The sequence below is a fragment of the Eleutherodactylus coqui genome, chromosome 5 (assembly GCF_035609145.1).
Source record: "Eleutherodactylus coqui strain aEleCoq1 chromosome 5, aEleCoq1.hap1, whole genome shotgun sequence".
In the NCBI taxonomy this organism is placed as follows: domain Eukaryota; kingdom Metazoa; phylum Chordata; class Amphibia; order Anura; family Eleutherodactylidae; genus Eleutherodactylus; species Eleutherodactylus coqui.
In genome coordinates, this window is record NC_089841.1 from 198,565,657 (window position 1) to 198,589,719 (window position 24,063).

The 24,063-nt window shown below is 43.2% G+C and overlaps 1 protein-coding gene across 1 annotated transcript; it reads left to right on the top strand.

Moving 5' to 3' along the window:
- Positions 1-3,645: 3,645 nt before the first annotated feature.
- On the top strand, positions 3,646-21,524 carry NFIL3 (nuclear factor, interleukin 3 regulated). Its single transcript, XM_066604048.1, has 2 exons — positions 3,646-3,799; positions 19,350-21,524. The coding sequence occupies exon 2, from the start codon at positions 19,538-19,540 to the stop codon at positions 20,930-20,932; it is 1,395 nt and encodes a 464-aa protein (XP_066460145.1). The 5' UTR covers positions 3,646-3,799; positions 19,350-19,537; the 3' UTR covers positions 20,933-21,524.
- The last annotated feature ends 2,539 nt before the right edge of the window (positions 21,525-24,063 follow it).

Below are 24,063 nucleotides of genomic sequence, written 5' to 3' on the forward strand. Positions count from 1 at the left end.
TACCCAGACCTCCTGTGGTTGCACTAAATGGTACTTATATCACCATAGGATCCAAAAAGGCGCCCTCATTATGGCTGACCAGAAGTGGTCTAAGTTTTAGTGAACTCTTGTCCAAAAAAAGTCATTGGTTGCCCCTTTCCTTTCCCCCATACAGGGGTGAGCCTAACTGGAGCAATTTCTGACGCATAGACCAATTTAGAAGTTTGAATGTGTACTTAAGGCCCACTTAGACACAACGATTATTACTCAAGATTCACTCAAAGGTAATTTTTTGAGTGATAATCGTTGTGTGCATTTACACGTCAAGATGATCGCTCAAAATATGCTCCAATCGCAGTATACTTCTGCTATGTTCACAGAGCCCTCAGCTAGTATACAGCTGAGCGCTCCGAGCGGGGTATGCAGAACACAGCTGGAGCGCTGTCTTCTGTATACTCCTGCTGTGTTCACGGAGGCTTCATTCCCACGTCGTCATTCCTCTTCATTTTCACGCTCAGGCGCATATACGGTACCCATGTGAACCATTGGTTTCCAATGCAGCTGTTCACGCAGGCGAATATATGGCGTCTAGATATGCCGGCAGCAGGAAAAAAAGAGCATTTACATGGCTGGCGCATATACACTCCACCGAAACATAGTTCTGGAATGATGTTTTGGCCAATATACACCGTGGGGTCCCATAGACTCCTATGGGAGTAGGGAAAGAGAAGGGAGGGGGAGGTATTTATGCAGCGTCCAACGCTGCGAAAAGCTCACAGGTGCCTCTATGTAGGCAGTGGAAGGCATCCCGAGGATTTGGGCAGAGCGAGGGTTTTCCGGGGCGCAGCGTATTTTTTGCTAAAAACAGCGCTCACAGTCATGAGAATGGTCGAGAAAATGCTGGCCGTGGTCGCGGAAAAACACCCATTCAGGCGCTTATATGGAGCAGGCGTGAAAACATAAAAACGCCGTCGCAGTGTATGCGCTCGTGGGAAAGAACCCTAGAACGATAATCATTCAGTGTAAACACAGTGAAAGACCGCATGATGAACGATATTTGTGCACCTTTTTAAATGTGTAACATTTACGTGCGCAATATGCAAAGAATAGAATCCATTAACGTCAATGTACACAATCCCTGACTTTGCGTACGCATTTCTTGCACGTGCAAAAAAGTAGGACCTGCTCTATTTTTATGTGCATTTGCAAACAAACAGTCAAACAGTCCCCACAGAAATCTAAGGGGGAGCGCAAACGTGTGCGCAATATACAAGGCGATGTGTGAAACATTGCGCAATTCCACAGCAAAAAAGAACACATCTGGACTGCATTAGGCTAAATAGCCATTTAAATTGCAGTGTGTTTGTCTGCCGCGTGCAAATAAACGCAAAACGTACAGTCAAATACGCTGATACACATACAAAAAGCCTTGGGCGCAAAAACAAATACGCCGGCGTTAAGGCGCCCTTAGATTGCACTAATGAGACCCAGCCTTTTGGGTATATCCACATCTAAATTCACAGCTAATCTGACTGCTGCAGATTTTGTCGCGGATTTGGTGCGGAAAAGCTGCGGATCGGCCGCACTTCAACAGGTGAAATCTGCAGTGAAAATCCACCGCATAGACGCCATACGGAGGATGTAAACCCCCCCACGGCTCAGTTTAGGGCTTATTAAACAGATGGGCGTGATTTTGTCTTGTTTTGCGGCCATGGAAATCACGGATGCAAAGCGGGATGGAACAAAAACCATTGATGTTCCACGAGTGTTCACTGTCGGGATTCTCACGCGTTAATACTACGCGCAAGAATAGATTGGGCTTGCCCTTTCTCGCGCTTACTTTTCTTTCCTACGCACAATAGCGCAGAGTTTGAATAGTCAAATAAAAGGGTACATACACAAATACGCCCTGTAGCGGTGAGTATATTAGCACATGCGCCCGTCAGTTTTTGCGCTTACACTGTGGATTTTTTATGCAGCGCCTGGATGACATTTCTGTCAATCTCCCGCACTTTCCTGCTCCTGTAACTGTCGATTTTCCGTACTCAGATCTGTGATGGCAAATACCCAATACCAGTGTGACTGCGGCCTCATTTACATGGGCGATGCGTTTTTACACCGGCTGCATCATTAGTGAAAATGGCATCAGTGAAGAAACAGCCGCGATCGAGTCCCGGGATAAATTAGCGTTTTCTCGTCCATTCACACGGGCGTATTGCGTGAAAAATACGCTGCAGCGCGGAATTCCATCGGTCGGCAGAAATCCTCAGAATGACTTCTGATGTTATGGCCCAATGCACACGGGCGTATTTGCATCGCGGAATCTGCAGCAAATACCGCTCATAGACATCGTATGGAAAATCGCTTTTCCATGTCCATGAGCAGAAATGTCCTATTCCAGCGCGGATGGCTTCTATTGGAGTCAATGGAAGCCGTCCGATCCGCGGCTCATCCACAATGCCATTGCGGAAGGGTCGCAGATTCTGCGTCATCGCCTAGCGACAGCGCTGCATTTTCTGTACTGCGCATGTGCAGTATCTACAATACAGAAAAGATGACTGCAGGCAGGTAGGCAGGGGTCACTGGCCAGGCACAGGGTCAGATTCTGCTGCGACATCCGACCTGGCTGTGTGCATCCAGCCTAAATAGAACCAGCTGTCTTCTTTTCCAAGCGCCGGACGCATGTAAACTCCCTCCGCCTCCCTTTTTTCCAGCTCCCATAGACGTCTATGGGAGCCTCCAGCGGTTTGACGCAGCGTGAAAAATTGGGACCGATTGGACTTTTTGACGGCGCGATTTTTTTCATGTGTCCGAAAATTGCCCATGTGAATGAACGCATTGGAATCCAAGGCTTCACATAGTTGCGATTTTCGGATGTTTTATCGCGGCTGAATAGCGGCGTTAAAACGCTGGTGTGAATGAGGCCTGTACCGCAGCGAGGACCTCACAAGCTCTCCTGACACGGCGGTCACGACTTGTATACCCCATACACCCACAATTCTGGGGTCCCCTAATTCCTGGAGGTGACATGAAGTTGTATGGCCAGAGGGGACAGGATCCGACCTAAATGACCTCCTTATATATAGTGGAAACCATCAGCAAGCAGGTGTCCCCATACACTGGCTGTGTCCCCGTACACCGGCTGTGTCCCCGTACACCGGCTGTGTCCCCGTACACCGGCTGTGTCCCCGTACACCCTGTGCCGCAGGGTCGTGCACGTCATGGACTGCGAAGGATTTGTTTTTCCTTCATTCTAGAACAAAAGCTTGAGGCCCGGACAATGAGAGAGCCGGGCGGGCGGCGGGAGGAGGCGTGCGGAGTCACATCACGTCTGCTATGGCCGGCTAGGAGGATAGTAGCTCCCTCCGCACTACTACTGCCATCTCCCCATTCATGGCTCTAGTAAACAAAGCCCTGCCTGCACCTGAGCGGCACGGGTTAATGCCCGCCGGGCAGTTACGTAAATGCCCCCTCCCTCCGCGCTGGTTATGCAATGCCGGGACAAGAGCTCCACGTTCTCCAGTAACACGGTGTTCACAAGCAGAGTTCTTAATGCCCTCTGTGCGTCCCGCCCCTATCTCCAGCGGCGCGCTGTCATTGGCCGTCGTCTTAGAACGCCGGGGCTGTGATTGGCTGCAGGGAGCTCTTGTTTGTAAGCCTGGAAGTGCACACAGAGTAACACTGAGGAGTATTGACCTACTAACACAGATCTGTGGAGCCGCGGAGCGAGCGGGAGCCGCTGCATAGGAGGCGCTACATCCCATCCCCGCTGCGGCTTGCTTGGATGCTGCCATGTCCTCCAGGAGGCTCCGCCACTAAGGTAACCCTATGGCCGGGGACCGCCGTGTAGTGTGCGGCGGAGCGGGGCTGCACGTCCACACCGCGCTCCGCTGCTACATTGTATCGTTGGGTGAATATGTATGAATGGGGACGGATGTGACAGTGAGTGACGAGGCTGCCGGGAGCTCCTGGACTTTACAACCTCCGTGCTGGAAGAACAGTGAGCCCCGGCGTACCCCACTGAGAGGAGGCAGTAAATATACTACATGTCGGATAATGAGAAGCACATACACAAAAGGAGGGTAGAGGGCTGATGGAGAGAAGTGCCGGTGTGTACGGTACATGGTGTACACAGGTGTAGCACGGGCTGTGGGGCAGGAGGTGAAGTACATGGAGGATGAGTTTAGTGGAATGAGGTGTCCTTTTGTTGTCTGGAGCCTGGGAGGAGGGCTCTACATATATTACATAACCCGTACATGCCGTGTGTGCGGCGGGGAGGCTCCGCGCTTATTACACCTATTGATCGGCTCATTTGGTGCAGGAGATCTATCACTACTGGAGGAAGTCACACCGGGATGGATACATTGTATAGGATGGGACGGGATGGATATATTGTATAGAATGGGATGGATATAATATATATTATAGGACGGGATGGATACATTGTATAGAATGGGATGGATACATTGCATATGATGGGATGGATACAATATATATTATGGGACGGGATGGATACATTGCATATGATGACATGAGATGTTTCTACTCAATTATATCAGATACTGTAATGTAATAGCTTCTGTTATAGATTACTGTATTTCAGTCTATATACCATGTAATAGCTCATATTATACCCCAAATTACTGTATACCCAGTCTATCTGCAATAAAATAGCTCATTAGCTCCTGTGATACCAGATACTACATGCTCAGTCTATATAGCATGTAATAGCTCCTGTTATACCACATAGATTATTGTACTCTCAGTCTATATACCATGTAATAGCTCATATTATAACCTAAATTGCTGTATACTCAGTTTATATACAATGTAATAGCTCCTGTTTAACCATAGATTACTATACGATTAGTCTATATATAGTGTAATAGTTCTTGTTATAGATTACTGTATACTCGGTTTATAGAATGTAACAGTTCCTGATATATCAGATTACTATATGTTTAGTCTATATACAATGTAATAGCTCCTTATATATCATAGATTACTGTATACTTAGTCTATATACACGTCATTATTAGCGTTATAGAAATGCTATGTCTACTATATATAGAGGGGGAAATCTATCTATCTATCTATCTATCTATCTATCTATCTATCTATCTATCTATCTATCTATCTATCTATCTATCTATCTATCTATCTATCTATCTATCTATCTCTCCTCTGTGATGTATGACACACATGATGCTGTCTGGGTGTCACTGGCAGCAGCGAGTTCCTGGAAATGTGCTATTATGTAACCTGGCATAAGCTGGCAGCCTTGGCTCTGTGTGTAGAAGGGAGCTGATGCTGCGATTCTCTAATCTAGTAACAATACACCGGTATCAGCAGCGGCAGTGCGCTGATACGAGGGGGTCATCCGCTTCTCCCCTGCTCCTCTACGGGCAGACAATGGCCGGGAGCTCCTCGGGGACTCGCACGGTGGATAAATATAAAGCGGCTATATTTGGCCCCCATGTGACTGACGAGGCTGCGGTGAATGTGCCGGCGCTCGCCCTGTATGAATGGCCGCGCTCCCGCTCCGTGGCTGGAAGGAGTGCAGACAATGGCCGCGCTCGGGCTACTACACGACAATGAAAGCCGCGCCGTGTATGTGGCGGCCGCTTGTTGTGATTGAGGGCTGAACACGTGAATGGAGGCGGGCAGGGAGGAGCGGCACGGCCGGGCTCCGCATTCCTTTGTTCTCCTGCAGGGAAGCATACAGCCGTGCCCCTGCCATGTGTGCCCCTTACAGGCGTCCACCTGGCCATAGCGCCCTATGTGAGCTCAAATCCATTCCTGCCCTCTGGAGTGGACGGCTCAGCCGGCACAGCTGCTGGCGGACTACAAGTCCCAGCATGTATACTACACTTCTATGCTTATATATAAACCAAAGCACTCCATGTTGCAAGAACCCTCATCATCTTGCCCCCAGTCCACAGTGGGTTGTATGAAGGATGGCAGAGATTTCCTTTTCACCATGGGATTGTCACAGCTCATATATAATGTAGAGTGAAATAATGTCACCGGCTGCAGGGGACAAGCTGCTGGATTTACACTGACCCCAGTGGAATAGACTGGACATGGTGTGTGCCCCATTGTATAACATAGCCTGGAAGCAGTCTCATGCGGTGGGCACTGATGCCATGTAGTGCCAATGATGCCACACTCCTATTACCCACCATCCTGTCTCGCTCCTAGTTTCTTGCTATTGAGGTTTATTCTGCCACAATATGAACCTTTCTTCCTGGTTCTTTCCTAATGGGGGAAAAGAATGTAAGGTTTACATTGATTGATATCCATAATTATCTCATGGGGGGAGGATATGCGGAGGATAATCGCCACGGCATAATGATGACGATAGTAATGTTAGATAATGGTTTGTAATAAGAGTTGTAACCAGTGACCTATAGAAGCCGTGGTCTCTGAAGGATACACAATGGGCAGTGCACTGTGTGACGGTATAGTATAATAAACGCTAATGACATAAGACTTTGCTGTCAGTGCATGCTGGGAGTTGTAGTCTTAAAACAGCTGGAGGGTGACAGGTTGGAGGCCACTGTCCTGTACAAGATGGGGTCATTGTATTCAGGGACCCTGTATGGATTTAGCATAGGATGGCTCAGGATACACCTCTAGAATTAACCGATATTGAAAATTCCCTCCTGGCGTATATGGGCACGCAAATATCAAGAAAGAAGACGAAAATGTATCCAGTGTCCTTAAATGAAATAGAAGACAATGTGCAGAAAAAACTCTGGCACAAACTGTGGAACTCCGTGAAGATGTGATAAATACAGAAGGTAGCTTTATTTCATATAACTAGCGCGTTTCAAGGCGGAATGGCTCTTTATAGACACAACTGGACAGATAATAGGTGGAATATATAGTGGCTGATGGAGTTCACCTAGCGTGTAGCTTTGCATTTCGCGAAACGCGTCACATGCTGGTTATGTAGCTACTTACTGTATTTGTCACATCTTCAGAGTTCCATGGTTTGCACCCTAGTTTCTTCTGCACATTGCCCATGGTCATCAACACTAGTAAGCCCTTTGGGTACATTTGGTGTTATTAGGCCAGCAGCACCGTCCATTCGTCTGACATGATCTATCTGTGTCTTCACTTTCTGTTGCACACAGCCCTCTGCCTATCATTTGTGTTCTGCTTTAGAGAGCCGTGTGTCGGCATAGGAGGGAGAGGCCACATATTTGTAACCTTACTCTTCATTGAGAAGGATTTCATAATGTGGCCTAGTGGCCAGCAGTGGAGAGCTAGCCTGATGTGGCTCCCACTCCCAGCCTGCTGGTGACTGCTCAGGATCACTAATCAGTTGTGAAATATGATCTTGGAGACAGGATAACACTGTTTGTTTGCACAGAGCGGGCAAGGCAGCTCTGGAGGAGGGAGGGATGCTTTGCCAGTCACGTATCCCAATGTTTGTGTGTAGTCGTTCATTAACATTGTAATCCGCAGACCAGCGAGAGATGGGAACTCTCAGCCACCACCAGGAGAAGGCAACGTCATAAAATGTGCAGATGCAAGACGCTATGAGCTAGTATTACCAGCAAGTAAATATTGTCCAATCCATGCAAGACAGTAAAACATAGATGTAAAACATTGTTTGTTCTCATCAGTGTTTATTTTAGTGAACGTGGATAGTGCTTAATATTTATTAATATAACACAAACATATCCTGCAAAGCTGTACAGAGAACATACTACAATCATAGTATCACACAGCAGTGCTATCACACCTTAGATAGCTACATTCACCTGATAGCGATTCCCATTGACCCCTGTATACCTGCATACTTGGCTAAGTGCAGATATGTTCTCATTTATAAGTACCCGACATTCGTCTCAGCGATTATTGCTGCTCTGCTTTCACACAGGAGCGATGATTGCGCAGTGAATAGAGGCAGGGCATGCCGGAGATCACTTCCAGAAGTCTGCCTCCATTCACAGTAAACAGGCCGTCTTCATAGATGAATGATTGCCTGTTTACACAGCCCGATGGTTGTTTGATGTTTATGTCTGCCTAAACTGAACCGCACAGTAAGCAATGAATTATCATTCAGTTGCTGGCTGCTGCGTTTACACTGAATGATTATCATTCAATAATTTGCATAATCCAGCAATAAACTGAATGACAATCTTTCCATGTAAAGCGGCCCAAGACACTGCCAGACACTTATCTCTTGGAAGGACAAAAAAAAAAATCGGGCATGTTAAAATCTAACATACCAGATAACTGTTTTCCCCAGCATATGCTGTCGAGGGGAGTCAGAACACTACCACACACCTTAGATGGTCAGCCGGTTCCCCGAAATCTGTCAATAATCTATCATTCAAGACTTCCTCAAAAAGTTCCCTGATGGCAATCTAGGATCTGATGGATTTACAGTGTTTGTGTCACGATTAACAGTTATTCTCTATCCATGCCTTCGGGAATAACTTTCAGATGGGTGGGTCTGACTGCTGGGACCTCACCAATTCCAAAAATGGGGCTCATGAAGATACCCACGTAAATAGAGCTGCCTGTTAGCATGCACACCAATGCTCCATTCATTTTAATGGGGCTGCCACAGATTACCAAGTTCAAGCCCTTGGCTGTTTCTAGCAGTCCCATTGAAATCAATAGTGTGGTGGTGCACATGAGTTCAACTGTTGCTCTATTCATGCAGAGACCTTTGTGACCCTTGTTCCCATCGTGAGGTTCACAGCAGTCAGACCCCCCTGATCTGAAAGCTATCCTGCTATCCTCTACCGTGTGGATGGGGGATAGCTTTTAATTCTGGCGCAACCCATTTAATGGTCAGCTTGATGCTTATGTTCCCCCTGGAGATAGGTGACGCCAGCGTTGTCTGGCAGTAGTTCCCTTTTATTGAACTACCATTCAAACTGCTGTACAAATTGATTGTATCAACACTGCAGTGAAGATTTAGCCGTCTGTCTTCAGCTGTTGGTACAAGTAATTACAGGGTAAGCTGTATGTGGGTAAGTAAAGCTTTGCAAACGTTAACGTGTAGCAGCTGATGAAAGTAAAACGTACAGTTAAAGCGGGATTTCCTTCTTCACTCTGGTAGAACTGGTTTGGATTCAGCAGTTAGGGAATTCTGTTATGAAGTCATTTTAGTGCTTTTCATGTTGCCAAAGCTAGTGAAGTGCCAAGCATCACATGAGTTGTACCAACTTAACAATGCCTGGCCCTAAATATTTTATTGTGACGAAGAGCACCTCATTCTCCATTACCAAAAAGTTATTATGAGACATAATGACAATAGACATAAGGTGCGCTTGTGTACAGGACACCGGGCAATACTTATTGTGCTCCTGACCAAGATATAAAGGGTTAATTGTGTTAGCTTCGCCGCACAATTTACTCAAACATTTCCTAATAGGAACTTTTACAATCAGTTTAAATGTCACTAACTATCTTAAGGAAGGGGATAAGTTTTTTTTTTTTAGACCTTTTCTACAAAGCAGGTGAGAGATGACTGGATCTACAGTGAAGCTTTATGTGGGCAGTACTTTAGTTTAACTGGAGCCACAACGGCTCGTTGGTTGTCAATCCGTTTTTGTGTTTTTTATGGATCATTTAGGAGAGCTTATATTTTTATGGACAAATTGTAAAACGATAATGACTGATAAAGTCATATCTCCACAGTGTAGAATACGGATATGACATGTTAGCGGCATTCATTGCAAACTGTAAAGTAATAATTACAATAAGCAACACAATTCAATCCACCTTTGGAGAAAAGCACACATGAAAAGTTTGTTTTTTTTCACAGATACTGGTAAAAAGTTCATTATTTGTTTGGACTTTTTGGGAATTTATGGACGGTTGGCCGCTTTATATATGACTGACAGTTCCCTTACAATCAATAGGAAAACAGTCATAAAAACAATAGTTGTCCAAAAAAATGAAGAGATTATAGAAAAGGTACTACTGTTTTTGTTCATTCAGGGTGTAAAAGTGTCTTCTCAGAAGTGAAGATAACTTCCTACAATCCAGTATTCCTTCTGAAGTTCACTAAAGTCGCTTCCCCAGCCTGCTGCAGCTGATAGCATAGGGCTGGGAGACTTTGGACTCAGGTTATTAATGGCATCCTAATGTAAACTTTGCAACATTTTATAGACTTTTTCCAAAATATTACTGCCCTTATATACTTGCAGTATTAAGTGTTTTTTATTGAGAGATGATAGATGAGGGAGGCAAACACAGGTTGAAATTAGAGATGAGCGAGCGTACTCGGCCACGCCCCTTTTTCGCCCGAGTACCGCGATTTTCGAGTACTTCCGTACTCGGGCGAAAAGATTCGGGGGGTTGCAGCGGGGAGTGGGGGGTAGAGGGAGAGGGAGAGGGCTCCCCCCTGTTCCCCGCTGCTACCCCCCGTGCCGCCACGCCTCTCCCCGCCCCCCGGCGCCCCCCGAATCTTTTCACCCGAGTACTGAAGTACTCGAAAATCGCGGTGCTCGATCGAGTAATTACTCGAAACGAGTACGTTCGCTCATCTCTAGTTAAAATATATTCCCTTGATTATAAGGTTCCTACATGCAGTATGTTGACTGTTATGGGATGTCACCTTCCCAACAAGTCAGTGCACTGTAGAGAACTGGAAAGATCATCTGGACTTATGTGTCACATTTCCCACACTGGTGGACAAATCTGTGTTTGGTAGGCGCTAGAACTCTTGTGCACTCAATGTGTAGTGCCAACAGTTTGGTGGATGGTCTGGGGCTGTATTTCATAGTGTGTGCTAGCTCACTTAAGGCCCTTTTACATGGAATAATATTGTTCAAAAAATCGTTCAAATGAATGAAAATCATTCAATGTAAACACAACCAACCACGAATGATAAATTGTTCGCTTTTCATTCATCGTTCATTTTCTGCAGACATAAAAATCATCGTTTGCTCGCTCACTAATTGTTCTGTTTAAACACTGATTTTTCAGTCCATTTCATTCACTTATACATTAAATGACTGAACAATTTCTCGTTTGAACAAGCCAATGATGTATCTGTATGAACAGGCTGCCCGAGCGAACTCTGACAACGTTCACTTGTTCAAACGAGAAATCGGCATGTCTAAATTGATCCTTTGTTTCCTTGACGAAAATCCGAATGCTGCTATATACAAACAGTCTAGAGAATTGTGAGCTCCCAGTTCTGCGGAATACTTTGCGGAAGAACTTTTCCTGTTTCAACATGGCAACACCCCTGTGCATGAAGCAAGGTACATAAAGAATAAGTGAGTAGCGTGGAAGAACTCGACTGATTTACAGCGCCCTGACCTTAACTCTGAAGCAAAATCAAGCCCTACCTCACTATTACTTGTGTCTTATTGGATGTAAATCCTTCTAGCAATGTTTCAAAATGTAGCAGCTAAGGGGGAAACCGTTCCCTATTAATGCTAAATGCACTGAAACCAGATGTTCAATGAACACATGGGTGTGATGTTTCAGTAGACAAATAGTAAATTGTATTGCCGTTACATTGTTTATCACTGTTCAAACAACCAGATAAAAGCAGTGAAGTCTTCCACAGAATGGTATTTATGAGAGTACACAGGAAGCCACGTCTGTGTTTGGAACCTCTGGTTGGAGTAGTTCCATATACTGTAGATCACACCTCTGCATGAGAATACTATATTTAGTTTGTGGCTTCCTATTGGTCTGCGCAGTAAATATTGTTACTGTAGAGGAGAGGCGTAGTGTTTTACCAGTAGTCAGTTACATAGAACTGTGATATATTCATTACATGGAAGACCTCAGAATGTAATTAGTGAAATTACCCCAAAATTACAGATTGGCCCTCTAAATGCCCCATACGCATTAGTGAAACGTCATCCAAACCCAGTGATCTAAGTGGGACTGGATGACCCTTGCATGTATATGGGGGCCTCCCATCATTCCCCTAAAATATATTATTGGGGGAAAGAAGGATCGGGCACATTTAATTTCAGCGCCTGATTCTTTTGTTCTTCCTGGACATAAGCCTCCGCCAGAGCTGTCTGGTTGCAGCTTATTTCACTGTCCCTACGGAAAACTCAGGACATGTGTACCAGACTGAGCGTTCGCGTGTATGGGATAGTTGGAAGAAATACAGTTTTTCCCGAAAATAAGAGCTACCCTGAAAAGACGCCCTAGCCAGATTTTTTGGGGATTTTCGGGCAGGTTTGAAATACAAGTCCTACCCCAAAAATAAGCCCTAGTTATACTAAATTTTAAAAAAAGGAATACATTGCCTAGCGTGCTCAGTCTAGATCTCTCCAACTGCTCTCCATAGCTCCATCGAGGTTCCCACATCACTCGGCCACTCATACAACACCACTTCCTGGTTACGGGATTCATATATCCCGCTTCCAGAAAGCGATGGCTGTGATTGGCTGAGTAGCTGTTGAAGAACCAATCAAAGCCATTGCATTGTTTCATCGAGTGCTGCATTGATTGGCTAAGCAGCAGTCGAAGAACCAATGATAGCCATCCGCTTTGTGGAGACAGGATTTCTGAGTCTCGTAAACAGAAAGTGATCCTGTGTGAACAGCCGAGGACTGCAGGGACAGCACCGGGACTCTGGAAAGCAGCGGGAAGGACCTGGACCGAGCCCGCTAGGTAAGTAAAATAAGACATTCCCCAAAAATAAGACCTAGAGCCTCTTTTGGAACAAAAAATAATATAAGACAGTGTCTTATTTTCACGGAAACACAGCTGTCGGCTGAACTACACACTGAGGGTGTATGGGCACCTTTATTTAGCAAACAGCATATTACTTCTACCTTCAATGTTAAAGAGGTTTTCTGAGTTAACCCCTGGTAAGACACATTGGTGGCAGTTGAGGGAGGGGAAGGGGCGGGGTGTATTATTATTAAAAAATGCAAAAAAACACAAATCCCTCTGCTGTCATGTTGCAACCCCTCTACAAGCTCCAGTCCTCCAGTGCTTTGTTTTTCCATATGCATTGATCACATGGGTTGTTTACCCACTTCACCAGTATAGCCAATAGCAGCCGGGACAGCCGTCATGTCATCAGTGATGTCCCGTAAACTTGCTTGGGTCTTCTACATTAGAAGCCCATGTGACAGGTTTATGGAATGTCACCAGGCCTTCTGGCTGGGTGGCATCACCTGTCAGACCGCTGAAACTGTGCTATGGCGCCACAGTGAGTATGTTGGTTTTATATAGTTTTGGGCATGGAAGGCCCAAAAATATATAAAAAAAACAATTCAGAAAACCCCTTTAACCATATGAAATAATAATTTTCCATGTCTATTAAAAAAACAAGCCTCCAATCCACAGTAAAAAAAAATCACTATACATGCAGAATATATGGTTAGCATACTCAGTGCCCTAATTTTAATTGCCTGCCTTGGTTCATCCCAGTTTCTATATACAGTGTGCTTTGGTAGTCTGAGACTTCCCACCCTGCTCTCGGGGCAAGGGATTAGCAGGGGAAGGTAGAGGATAGTAAAAGGTCTGAGGTCATCTGCTCTGGCCTATCCAAGGGCAGGGGGACTGGCTAAGCCTACCGAAGCACACTGTGTATAGGCTAGTCTGGGAATCGTACATGAAAAGGAGACTGGAAATAGGACAAACTACTGTAGCTATAATGGAAAGGAGGGCAGTAGGTAACTAAGCATCCTGTATGTCAACTGGAAGGTTGTCTTAGCTCTTATGACCTCATTAGATGGCTAGATATGGAGCTTTGAAATGGACAACTCCCAACATGTAGTGTGCAGGTTAGGTAAACCTTCTAATCCTAAGTATAACATTGAAATGTAACTTCCAGTCCATTACATGGATACAATGTAACTACACATTACCTGATCACTTCTACTGTTAGGAAACAGTTTCTGTAAAACTGGAGAAAGTTGAGATTTTCAGTCTGCAGCTGTATGTTATAGATTAAAGATGAAAGCGAGTTATTTTGCACCAGCTCCATATCATAACACCATCTAAGAAGTTTGAGGTTTTTATGTACCCAGTAACTCGTATATGAAAGGAATAATGCTACTTATAGAAATGACTGTTCAAATGCCATCTCTGCTCGGTTACAACTACGCTAGCATTGACTGAATCCATTATCACAGCACTGGGGGAGGATATGTCTTATATAACATGCCATAACTATCTTAAGATACTACTAGACAGCTAACATTACAGTACTGGAGTGCGATATTTGCTTTTTTTTTTTAATGAACACGGGACGTGCCAGGCCCTTCTGACATATGTAGATGTCATTGCATTAATTTCGGCTATCGGTGTGTTTTATATAAGCAAGTCTTGAGGACATCGAATTGTTTTAGGCATTTTCTGGTGAGATTTACTAAAAGTGCTGAAAAGGAAAAATAGAGCAGTTCCCATAAAACCATCAAAGGAAAGAATCAGAGCCCCTCCTTCATAAGTGGGACAGGTACCAACAAGAACGGGCAGTTCTTAACATAACGTACTTCTAGGATGTTACACAATCTCTTGAGATGAGCTAAGATTGCCTTCTTTGTGGCTTTTAGGCCACATAAGCTGCTGCAGCAGTTAGCAGCGCCTCTCCAGTCCTTGGAAATAGGAACCTTCCTCACTGCTCTACTTAGTCCTAAGGAGAATTTCACAACTGTCACTTGTGCCGTAACTTATCCAGCCAACTCTCTCGTCCCCGTATGTGTGTCACTTAATGTGCCTGCTAATGCCGGGCCTTTGTGATGAAAGCATCGCTGAAAGAAACGCCATTCGAGTGTTTGAACAGCCCTTACCGACAATACCACAAGCTCAATAAAAGAACAAATGCCACAGACTTGTACGAAGACGGATTAAGATCTGTTTTATGAGGAGTTGCCGCAGTCAATGATCAGCATTGATTTACATGCTAGCATCTGCATCCTTCGGACAGTTCCACCCCTTGTGAAAGGTCCCTAAAGACGCAGCTTAATCTGCTGCTGTAGCTTTCTGCTCCATAACCCGTATGCATACATGTGGATTTTGGTGCAGAATTTTCTGTGTCTTTAGGTGCATCTTGCAGAAATATTCTGCACATGTGCAAGGTCGCAAAGAAGTATGATAGACTTGTTGTATCTTTGATCGCTGCTTGTGCTGTTACACATACAGCTATCTGACCAATTGTTGTCATATCAGACCAGTATTAGGCTGTTATTACATGAGCGGCAGCCGCTAGTGCTCATGTGTTCCTGATAATTGTCAGTCACCCTCACATTGGTTAGAGCTCAGTGTGTGTAACCCAAGGCGGTTTTTATTGCTGTCGTTGCTTTTTTTTCAGAATGTGAGACTTTCCAGAAACTATTTTTCGATGTTAGTCAAAATCTATACTACCAGATGCACATTACCTTTTACTTCACTAACCCAGAGAAGTTAGTGCAGAGCTCTTAGTCACCGACAAAGCCTCTTCACTGACCACGCTAGAAATAATGACAAATACAGTATGTAAGTATTTCCAAGCCAAAGTGTAGCATGTCCCCACAAAACATCGCACATCATAAAATGCAGAGTTTAGTGATCTGAAGAGTTTCACCATGTGAGAATGAAGAAATGCCTGCATGTATCTAATGCCATAGGATTGTGTCATCATAGCTGCCATGACTGGACATACACATGACACAGTCTGGCAGTTGTCTGGTTGTAAAACTCGGCTCCGAGTAGGACGGGGCAGCGTGCCACATTCCTGAACTATTATTCAGTGGACATCTTGTGGATAGCTTTCAGAATTAAGTTGGTGGCAGCTGATGTGCCGTCAATGGCTATTTACAGTAAAAAGTTCAAGCAAAATATTTTAAGAGTCTGACAATAGCATAGTATGTTAGCCATTGATCACCAATGATATAGGTATAAATCATCAGACGAACTTCCTATATATATATATATATATATATATATATATATATATATATATATAATATTTAGGGCTTTCAGACACTTCTTTGCTCCCCTGAGGTCACTTTGACATGTATGGCTTTCGCACCTGACTGCATATACATAACAGTTATATAGTCGTCCAGTTGTGAGGTCATTGGCATGTTTAATGAAGTGAGGTTTCTATCTCATCCATAAGTCTGGTCTCAAATAACTGTAATTCAAGTGCATTTTAGCACCCATATTATGGCTCCAATATTAGTAAGTCCCGAGGTTCTATTTGAACCCAAGTTATCCTAAAGTCCTGTGATGATTTAACTCCCTACTTTTGCATTGCCTAATGAGCCTTTTACACAGGACAATTATCATTCCGATGTGTTCGCACTCCCACAGGAAGTTGAATGATAACAATCCTGTGTAAATGCATGCAGCGACTGAATGAGAATTGTTCATTCATTCAGTGTAAACAACAGCCGTACACTTTTGAACAACTGTTTGCTTACTGTGAATGGAGGCGAGCAGGTGGAGAACGCACCCTGCACCACTGCACCTCCATTCCGGCAGCGATGCCAGTGATACTCGCTCCCATGTAACAGTACAGGAGCGAGCATCACTGGGACTAGTGTCAGGCATCATTTGCTCAAGGCTTGTCCTATTGAAAAGGACCTTTAGGCACTGGTGGTAGGGGTCCCAGTGGCTGTGTACAGCAGCAGAACCTATTGTATATGCTATAGCCGTACACGAGTAGGTTTTTAAGCTGTATATATGCAGCTGTGGAGCATTTGGCAACACACTTAGTTGGAGTTAGAGGATGTGTACGTGTATAGTGTCGTAAGGCCCTTCACTACTTGAGGTTATTTTTCTTTGAGAGAATTGTGAATTGGCAATGGAGTTTCCACCCACACGTTTTGTAATATTACCAACTTAGTATTTTGGAAAACTGCATTTTTTTAATTTTTGCATAACCATCCTATTAATGATTTTTATGCCAGTCTTCAAATTGATTTATTCCAAGGAGGGAGAGATAAAATTAGATTAATGTGCCATTGTAAATGAGGGAAAAGCTAACCTTGTTGGCTGTCTTTGTGTACCTTGGCAACATTCTCACTGAGCATTAGCTGGCTAGATATATTTATGGGAACAGTTGTTCTTTTACTATTTTTGATTCACTGAAGATTTAACAAACCATGGTGAGTAAGTCACAAAAGCAGCATTTTCTGCCAAGCATAGTCACAGTCAGCAAGTCATCTATTTCACATATTGGCTAATCACTTCTTGTATGAACTGCTTGTACTGTGGAAATCATGTGATTGCTCTTTGGTATTTTTCCATTATTAGGTATTGGATGTCACTTTAGCCCTTTAGTGACAGCCTTTTTACTGACCTCACTAATGGACTTAGAACCTGCACATACACGTCTTTTCGAGGGTAGCTTGGCTGACCACTAACAGCCAGGGTCCTGCTTTAAGCAACAGTAGCAGAGAAGCCTCAGGTCCTGGAAGTTTAACCCATTACATGCCACAATCAATAGCAAGTAAGCAGATGACAAGGGCAGGGGGCTCCTTCCGTCATCCTTCGATACCCCAATGGGTTCCCACGGCAGCTGAAAGCCTGCTATGTGAACCAGCCTATTAGACTCTACCTCAGGCAGGTTAATGTCATAGGCATTGTAGAATGCACTACCTATGTAATGCAGTGTACTATCCTAGAGATTGGTTGCATCTTCAAGTCCCCTTAAAGGATTAAAAAATTGCATCAAAAAAAGTTTAATTCAAAGAAAAAATTATCCTGTTTAAAATTTTTCCCCACAAAACCCCTTTTTAAGTGGATGAAATACCGAAATACTTTAAAAAAGCAGCACATGATGGGTATCTCCATGTTCATGATGACCCAGACAGTGAAAATATTTTATTTATCTCGTGTGGTGAAAACATTTTTAAAAAGTAATGCTGGAATTGCTATTTTTCTTTTGTTCCCCTCCCAAAAAACACAATAAAAAAGCAAGCCAAAAGTCATATATACCTCCAAATGGTACCATTTTGGTCCTGCAAAAAACAAAACCTCACAGAGCTCTGTTGCTGGAAAAATAGAAATGCTACAGATTTAGAATGGGGCGATGCAGATTCAATTGTTTTACTATAAAAATTTGTTTTATTGTGCAAAGGTAGTAAAAAAAAAACCCCAACGAGGTATGGCTCTTGCAATGCAACCATGAGACTGGCTTTGTCCTAAGGGATTAAGCATTTAGCTGCTTTCTCCAATGATTATGCAAAAAATGTGCCTTTTCAGAAGCTGCAAGCAAGCAGCAGCTCTGTAGCCGTTATGTTGCAATGCCCAGTATGGGCATGAGAACTGTGAATTGACCTTCAGTGGCAGCCAAAGCATTACTAGTTATTGGTCAACGGCTGCTTTATTAATCCCAAACCCCTTCTAGACTATGCAGGAAAATTAATTGCAGAGTTTCCGGATTTTTTTCAATCCTCGTCAACCAGTTACCTGGAGTTTTGCTGAATTTCTCCCAGTGCACATACAAGCTGATAGCTGCACCTCTAGTCTAATCTTACCCCTTAACCCCTTCCCGTAAAATTCATATGACATTGTAATGGCCTATTCCAACTGTATACGTGGAAAGTGTCCATAAGCCATTATGGGCACAATCTATGCTTAGAGTGTCAATTGCATTTTTCAATGCCGCATGATATACAGATTATTTTTAATGACCAACATATACAAAATTGTATGGCACTCAGTTGCATATGTCGGGGACGTACATGCATAGTAGTGTGATCAGTGCGTTGCAGAGTTAAAATGAAGTTTTAGGCTGTAGATGCGCCGAAGTTCTGAGAGCAGTCACCCCTATATTCTAGATTTTATTGTAGCTTTTGAACATATTGGCTGTAGTAGTATATTATATCTCAGATCAAGTGATTATATAAAGCTGTAACCTTTTGTTATTGCTGTATCGAACAATGTTGTTGAATTAGTGTGACTCGTTTACTAAATGTCGTTTATGTTTAGCATTTTTTTGTGTATATTTAGTGCTTTCAGGGGCTTTTTCTTCTCCATTCAAGTTCACTTTTTCCACTTCTCTTTGAATATCAAGTACCAATTAATCATTCCACGCACTCTTTGTTCCTTCTGCTCTTTACATCCTCAGACGGGAGGCATGCAATGTCTGGAGCTCACCATAACCATTGTAAGCGAAGCAAATCTCTGCTTCTACAAATATATTGGTGCACCTGATCTTTGTTCGCTATGAACCACAAGCATGCCTTGGATTATTGAGTCTGTAAAATTGCAGAAGTGTTTGTGATTGTGGTTGCAATAGCAAACCAACACTTATGTAGCTCTAGTGGAAACTTCTTCCTTACAAGAGGGACTTTTAGAACAAGTCATAGATTTAATATTGCTAAGTACTGACGTAGTGTTTTATGTCTAAATGTGGCTATTAATCATCTTTTCTTCCATCTCAAGTGTTTTAAAATCAATGTTTATTCTTGTTTTTGCAGGTGGCAAGGCATATTCTGGGTACACTGCAAAGATGGTCACAGACTCAGTGCTTCAACTCCTGCGAAGAAATATTTATAGCAGATGGAATTTCCTATAATTACGATCTTAATGTTCACACGGTTTAAGGAACACTGTCAGGAAGTTTTCTTCAGCGACCGTGGACTGTTTCTAACGCCAGTTGGCGCTGATGCAGCTAAGAAAAATGCCTACCATTAAAAAAGAGCAGGAATGTGCTGATACAAGGAATAGTATGGAGAACATCCTCGTGCTTAATTCTAATATGCCAGACATTTCTGAATCGATGGACTCCAGTAATGACATGTTGTATAATGAAGGGGGGTCTTCGAAAAGCAAGTCCTCCTCCTGTCGCAGGAAAAGGGAATTTATTCCTGATGAAAAGAAAGATGCCATGTACTGGGAGAAAAGGAGGAAAAACAATGAGGCTGCGAAGCGATCCCGGGAAAAGCGCAGACTTAATGATATGGTTCTAGAAAATAAACTGATCGCGTTGGGAGAGGAAAATGCAAACCTGAAAACAGAGCTGCTGTCCTTAAAACTTAAGTTTGGATTGATAAGTTCTGCGTCTTACGCTCAAGAAATACAAAAGGTTACTAGTGCCACCGCTGTGTATTTTCAGGAGTACGCAGCTGCCAAAGCCAATGTGAGGTCTTTTCCAGGAGATCATGAACTTCCTTTAATGAGCAGTAGCTGCATCTCTGTAATCAAGCACTCCCCGCAGAGCTCTATTTCCGATGTATCCGAAGTATCATCCGGAGAACCTGTCCACCCAAGTCCTACCCAAAACGGCTGCAGAACCTCGGACATGAACTTTCAAAGGATAAAGCAGGAACCCTCGGAAACTGAGAACTTTACTCGGGAGCCCCAAGAAGAAAATCCCTCCTATGCAGCATCTATCTATCGGAACTATATTGGAAGTACATTTTCTGGGTACTCGCATTCTCCCCCGCTTCTGCAAATTAACAGTTCCTCCAGTAACTCTCCGAGAACATCAGAGGCTGATGAGGGAGTAGTGGGAAAGACTTCTGATGGGGAGGATGAGCAGCAAGTCCCTAAAGGTCCTATCCATTCCCCTGTTGAACTGAAAAATGGACATACAACAGTCATAAAAGTCCCGGAGGTGAACTCCTCCTCTGCACTGCCTCATAAACTGCGAATTAAGTCAAAAGCAATGCAGGTAAAAGCGGAAACACTGGAGAATGTGGAGTTTGATGCCACACAAAAACTACCATTGCCAATTGACATGTCCTCAAAAAGGCATTTTCCCCTGGAAAAACATAGTAGCGAACCCCTGGTACATTCTTCTTTGTCCCCCTTGTCAGTTCAAGTGACTAATATCCCAGAATGGCCTATAAAATCAGGACAGTGGCACCACAAGGAACTCGATAAGATCCCGAACATTTGCAAATCTGCCGCAATTGCCGCAGTGTCAGACAATGTGTACAAAGCTTCTGAGCCAGAGAGCTTGTATTTAAAGCGAGGTATCGCCAATTTATCTGCTGAGGTAGCTACGCTTAAAAGACTTATAGTTGCTCAAGAAATCTGTACTTCAGATTCCAGCTAAGTTACTACTGAAACGGATTCAGATTTGTAATGTAAAAGGGTGTCTTTGCAGTAAATTGGTATGTTTTGTAAGATGCTAATTTTCACTGGACTTGTGATGTCATTTCACTGTTTTGTTCATGTAATGATGTCTACTAAATATTGTCTTTTTTTGTGCACAATATTCTGCAGACTAGATTGTGTTATTATGATCACTATGCCTTGTGTACAGTTACGTAGCTATTGCAAGGTTGTAAATATCTGAAACCTTATTTTTCGCTGGTCTGTTCTAAACTGTGCAAGTTACCAGTTATAATAAAGTATTGGTGACAAAGAAGGAACATTGGTCTAAATTAAGTGGCAATTAGAAAGTGATGTGTTTTTTTAATATGTACCAGTGTAAAAAAAAATGGACAATTGTGTAAAATGTATTTATGTAGTCATGGGTAAATATGTGTATGTGGCCCAAACATTGATTACTGCAATGATGAAACAATACGAGTTACAATTTACCAGCTGAGCACCTGACTGTAAAGGGTGTCATTGTTATGCTTATTTTATCTTTTTATACGTTTGCCCTAATAGGGTTCCTCAATAAAGTGAAGGGAAAACAACTTGATATGATTATGTTTGCAAAGAGACGACAGAAGGCTTTCACAGTAATCGCCTCATTCATACTGAAACACCATTGCTTGCATGTACCCTACATGTCTTCCTTTCCTGCCTGGCCTCCAAAAAATAGGAATGAAAGGCACCACGGGGTAGACCGCTATTAGGGGCCTTTCTGTTTTATATTTCAGGAGATTGTCGCAGTGTAATGCCCACAGCTCTCTGATCTTATCACTTCATTTTTTTCCATTTTGCCAGGAACAGGGAACTGAGAGGTGGGGGGAGGTATGCAAGTGATAATGATTAACAAGTGAACCAAGCAGAAAACCTCAGGCACGGTATGGAAATAGGACTGGGGTTTTCTTAATGCACAGCCAGTAATGTGATGCTCCGCAGATTCAAATAAAAGGTTCCATCTCAACATGATATGCGGGAAGTCATATGACTTGATTTTATATTATATATATATATATATATATATATATATATATATATACATATATACATAATTATAGGCCACCAAGTGCAATTATTGATAGAGGGAAAACACATGTTGTATTATGAGCCAATTGCATATACTAAGAAACGTGAAACCTTGTACTTCATTGCTTCAGAATACAAGTGCCTAGTATCTAATTGTAGCCCAGAATCGATTAGGGATCATTCATATCAACAGTATTGAACAGACCCCTTTCGTTACTCTACAAGGCGTCACATTTACAGCATATGGGCAGGCTTACACAAGTGTAATTTCATCGTGTATTATGCGCGCAGCAAATGTGCACGTAATATGCGGTGAATTACGTTAAGTGGAAGTACATTGATTTTCATTGACCCAATTACCCTAGCAGTTTTTTATTGTGTATATTACGCATGTCAAAAAGAGCACCATTTGTTTTATTTTACTGCGTATTATCCATGATAGATCCCTAATGTTCTCTATGGGCACGTAATAAACACTGTATATACGCAATTGCATTGTACATGTGTGGCGTTTGTACGCAACGCCGCTAAGCGAAAGCGGTGAATTTTTAAGAAAAAAGAAACAAGTGAGAAGGCGCATGACAGCGTGTGTGAGATAAGCTGTCATGTGCAGTGCAAAATCACTATACAGCGATATTCCTGCTCAACGCCGGCTCGCATAGCAGTAAAGCACTGCGTTGTACACGCAGCATTTTACGCATACGCTTGTGTGAGCCGGCCCTCAGTCTAGAATTAGGGCTCTCTGGTGACTTTGCATCCATTCAGTCAGCGATTCGATCCTGTTTGAACACAAAGCAGTAATAATCGCTAGGATGACTGTTGGGTGCTTCAGTGCTTGACGGCCGTTCTGTGTAGAAGTGCCCTAACCAAAAACTTTCCGTAATTAATAGAGTTGCATCTCAGGACAGCTGTGTAAGACTGTTACATCAAGCACTGCGAGTCTATGGAGTTCTAGCTTGGTGTAAAGTCACTAAATCTCCTTTATGTCTATAATTCATCGGTCTACTTAGAGGTTGAAGTCATTTAAATGCTGTTCAAAATGCAACAACAGAAAATAATAAATCTTCGCGCTTTTTTTGAACATCCTATCTCCGAATTTCTCTGAAGACCATAAGGGATGTGGGGATTACTGCCCTTCCTCAGCGCACTACGTGGCACAGTAGTATGCATTGCACTTTATAAAATATTTGCCTACTGATGTACATGCATTTTTATTGCTTCTTGTTACAACATAAGAGACGTACGAGCAGGAGAATCGTGGTGGTTGTTCGAGTTTTAGTAAGTGCACTATAAGAATTCACATGCAGCGTAAAAATCCACACGTGGTGTAAAAATACACGACAAACCATTCCACCGCAAAATCTGCATGTCTTAGGCACGGATTTGGTTGCAGATTTGCTGCAGATTCTGTTCCTTTACAATGCAAAGGTTGTAATCTGCAGCAATTCTACACCAGCTACTTGTCAAATTCTCATGTAAGATGTAGATTTTGTATCAGATCTTTGGTGTATTTTTATACCACATGTGACTCCACCCTAATGGACAGCAGTCGTGAAGATAGGATCTTGGATCAGTACAGCCATCTGAATGAGAAGTGTAGCAGAAACCATGTTTCTCAACAAGGTATGTGTGTGACGTTTGCTGAACAATGCCAGACTTTAAAACTTTGGTAAATCAGTCACACTCAGCGTAGATGGAATGCCACCATTTCCTTTACTAAGAGTGAACACCTAAAAGCTTGTGTTGGTAACATTGTAAAGTACCTTTAGAAATCTGAGGTTTGGTATGAACGTTACTCCTTTTAATAAAATGATATCAGAAAATAGGGGTAATTATATCAATACGTTCTCTGTTATAAATCCACACCTTTTTTCACTCTGTAAGAGTGGCCATAAAGCCTAGATAGCCGCCAGCCGAAGGAGGATTCCGTCAACTGTTAGACTGTTACTCCTCCCAACTAACCCATAGACATTCTGTCACAAAGTTTGGAGGCGGCTTATCTGATGGATTGTGCATGTTGAGTGAAGACTGCAAGATTATATTATATAAGTATCACCTTAA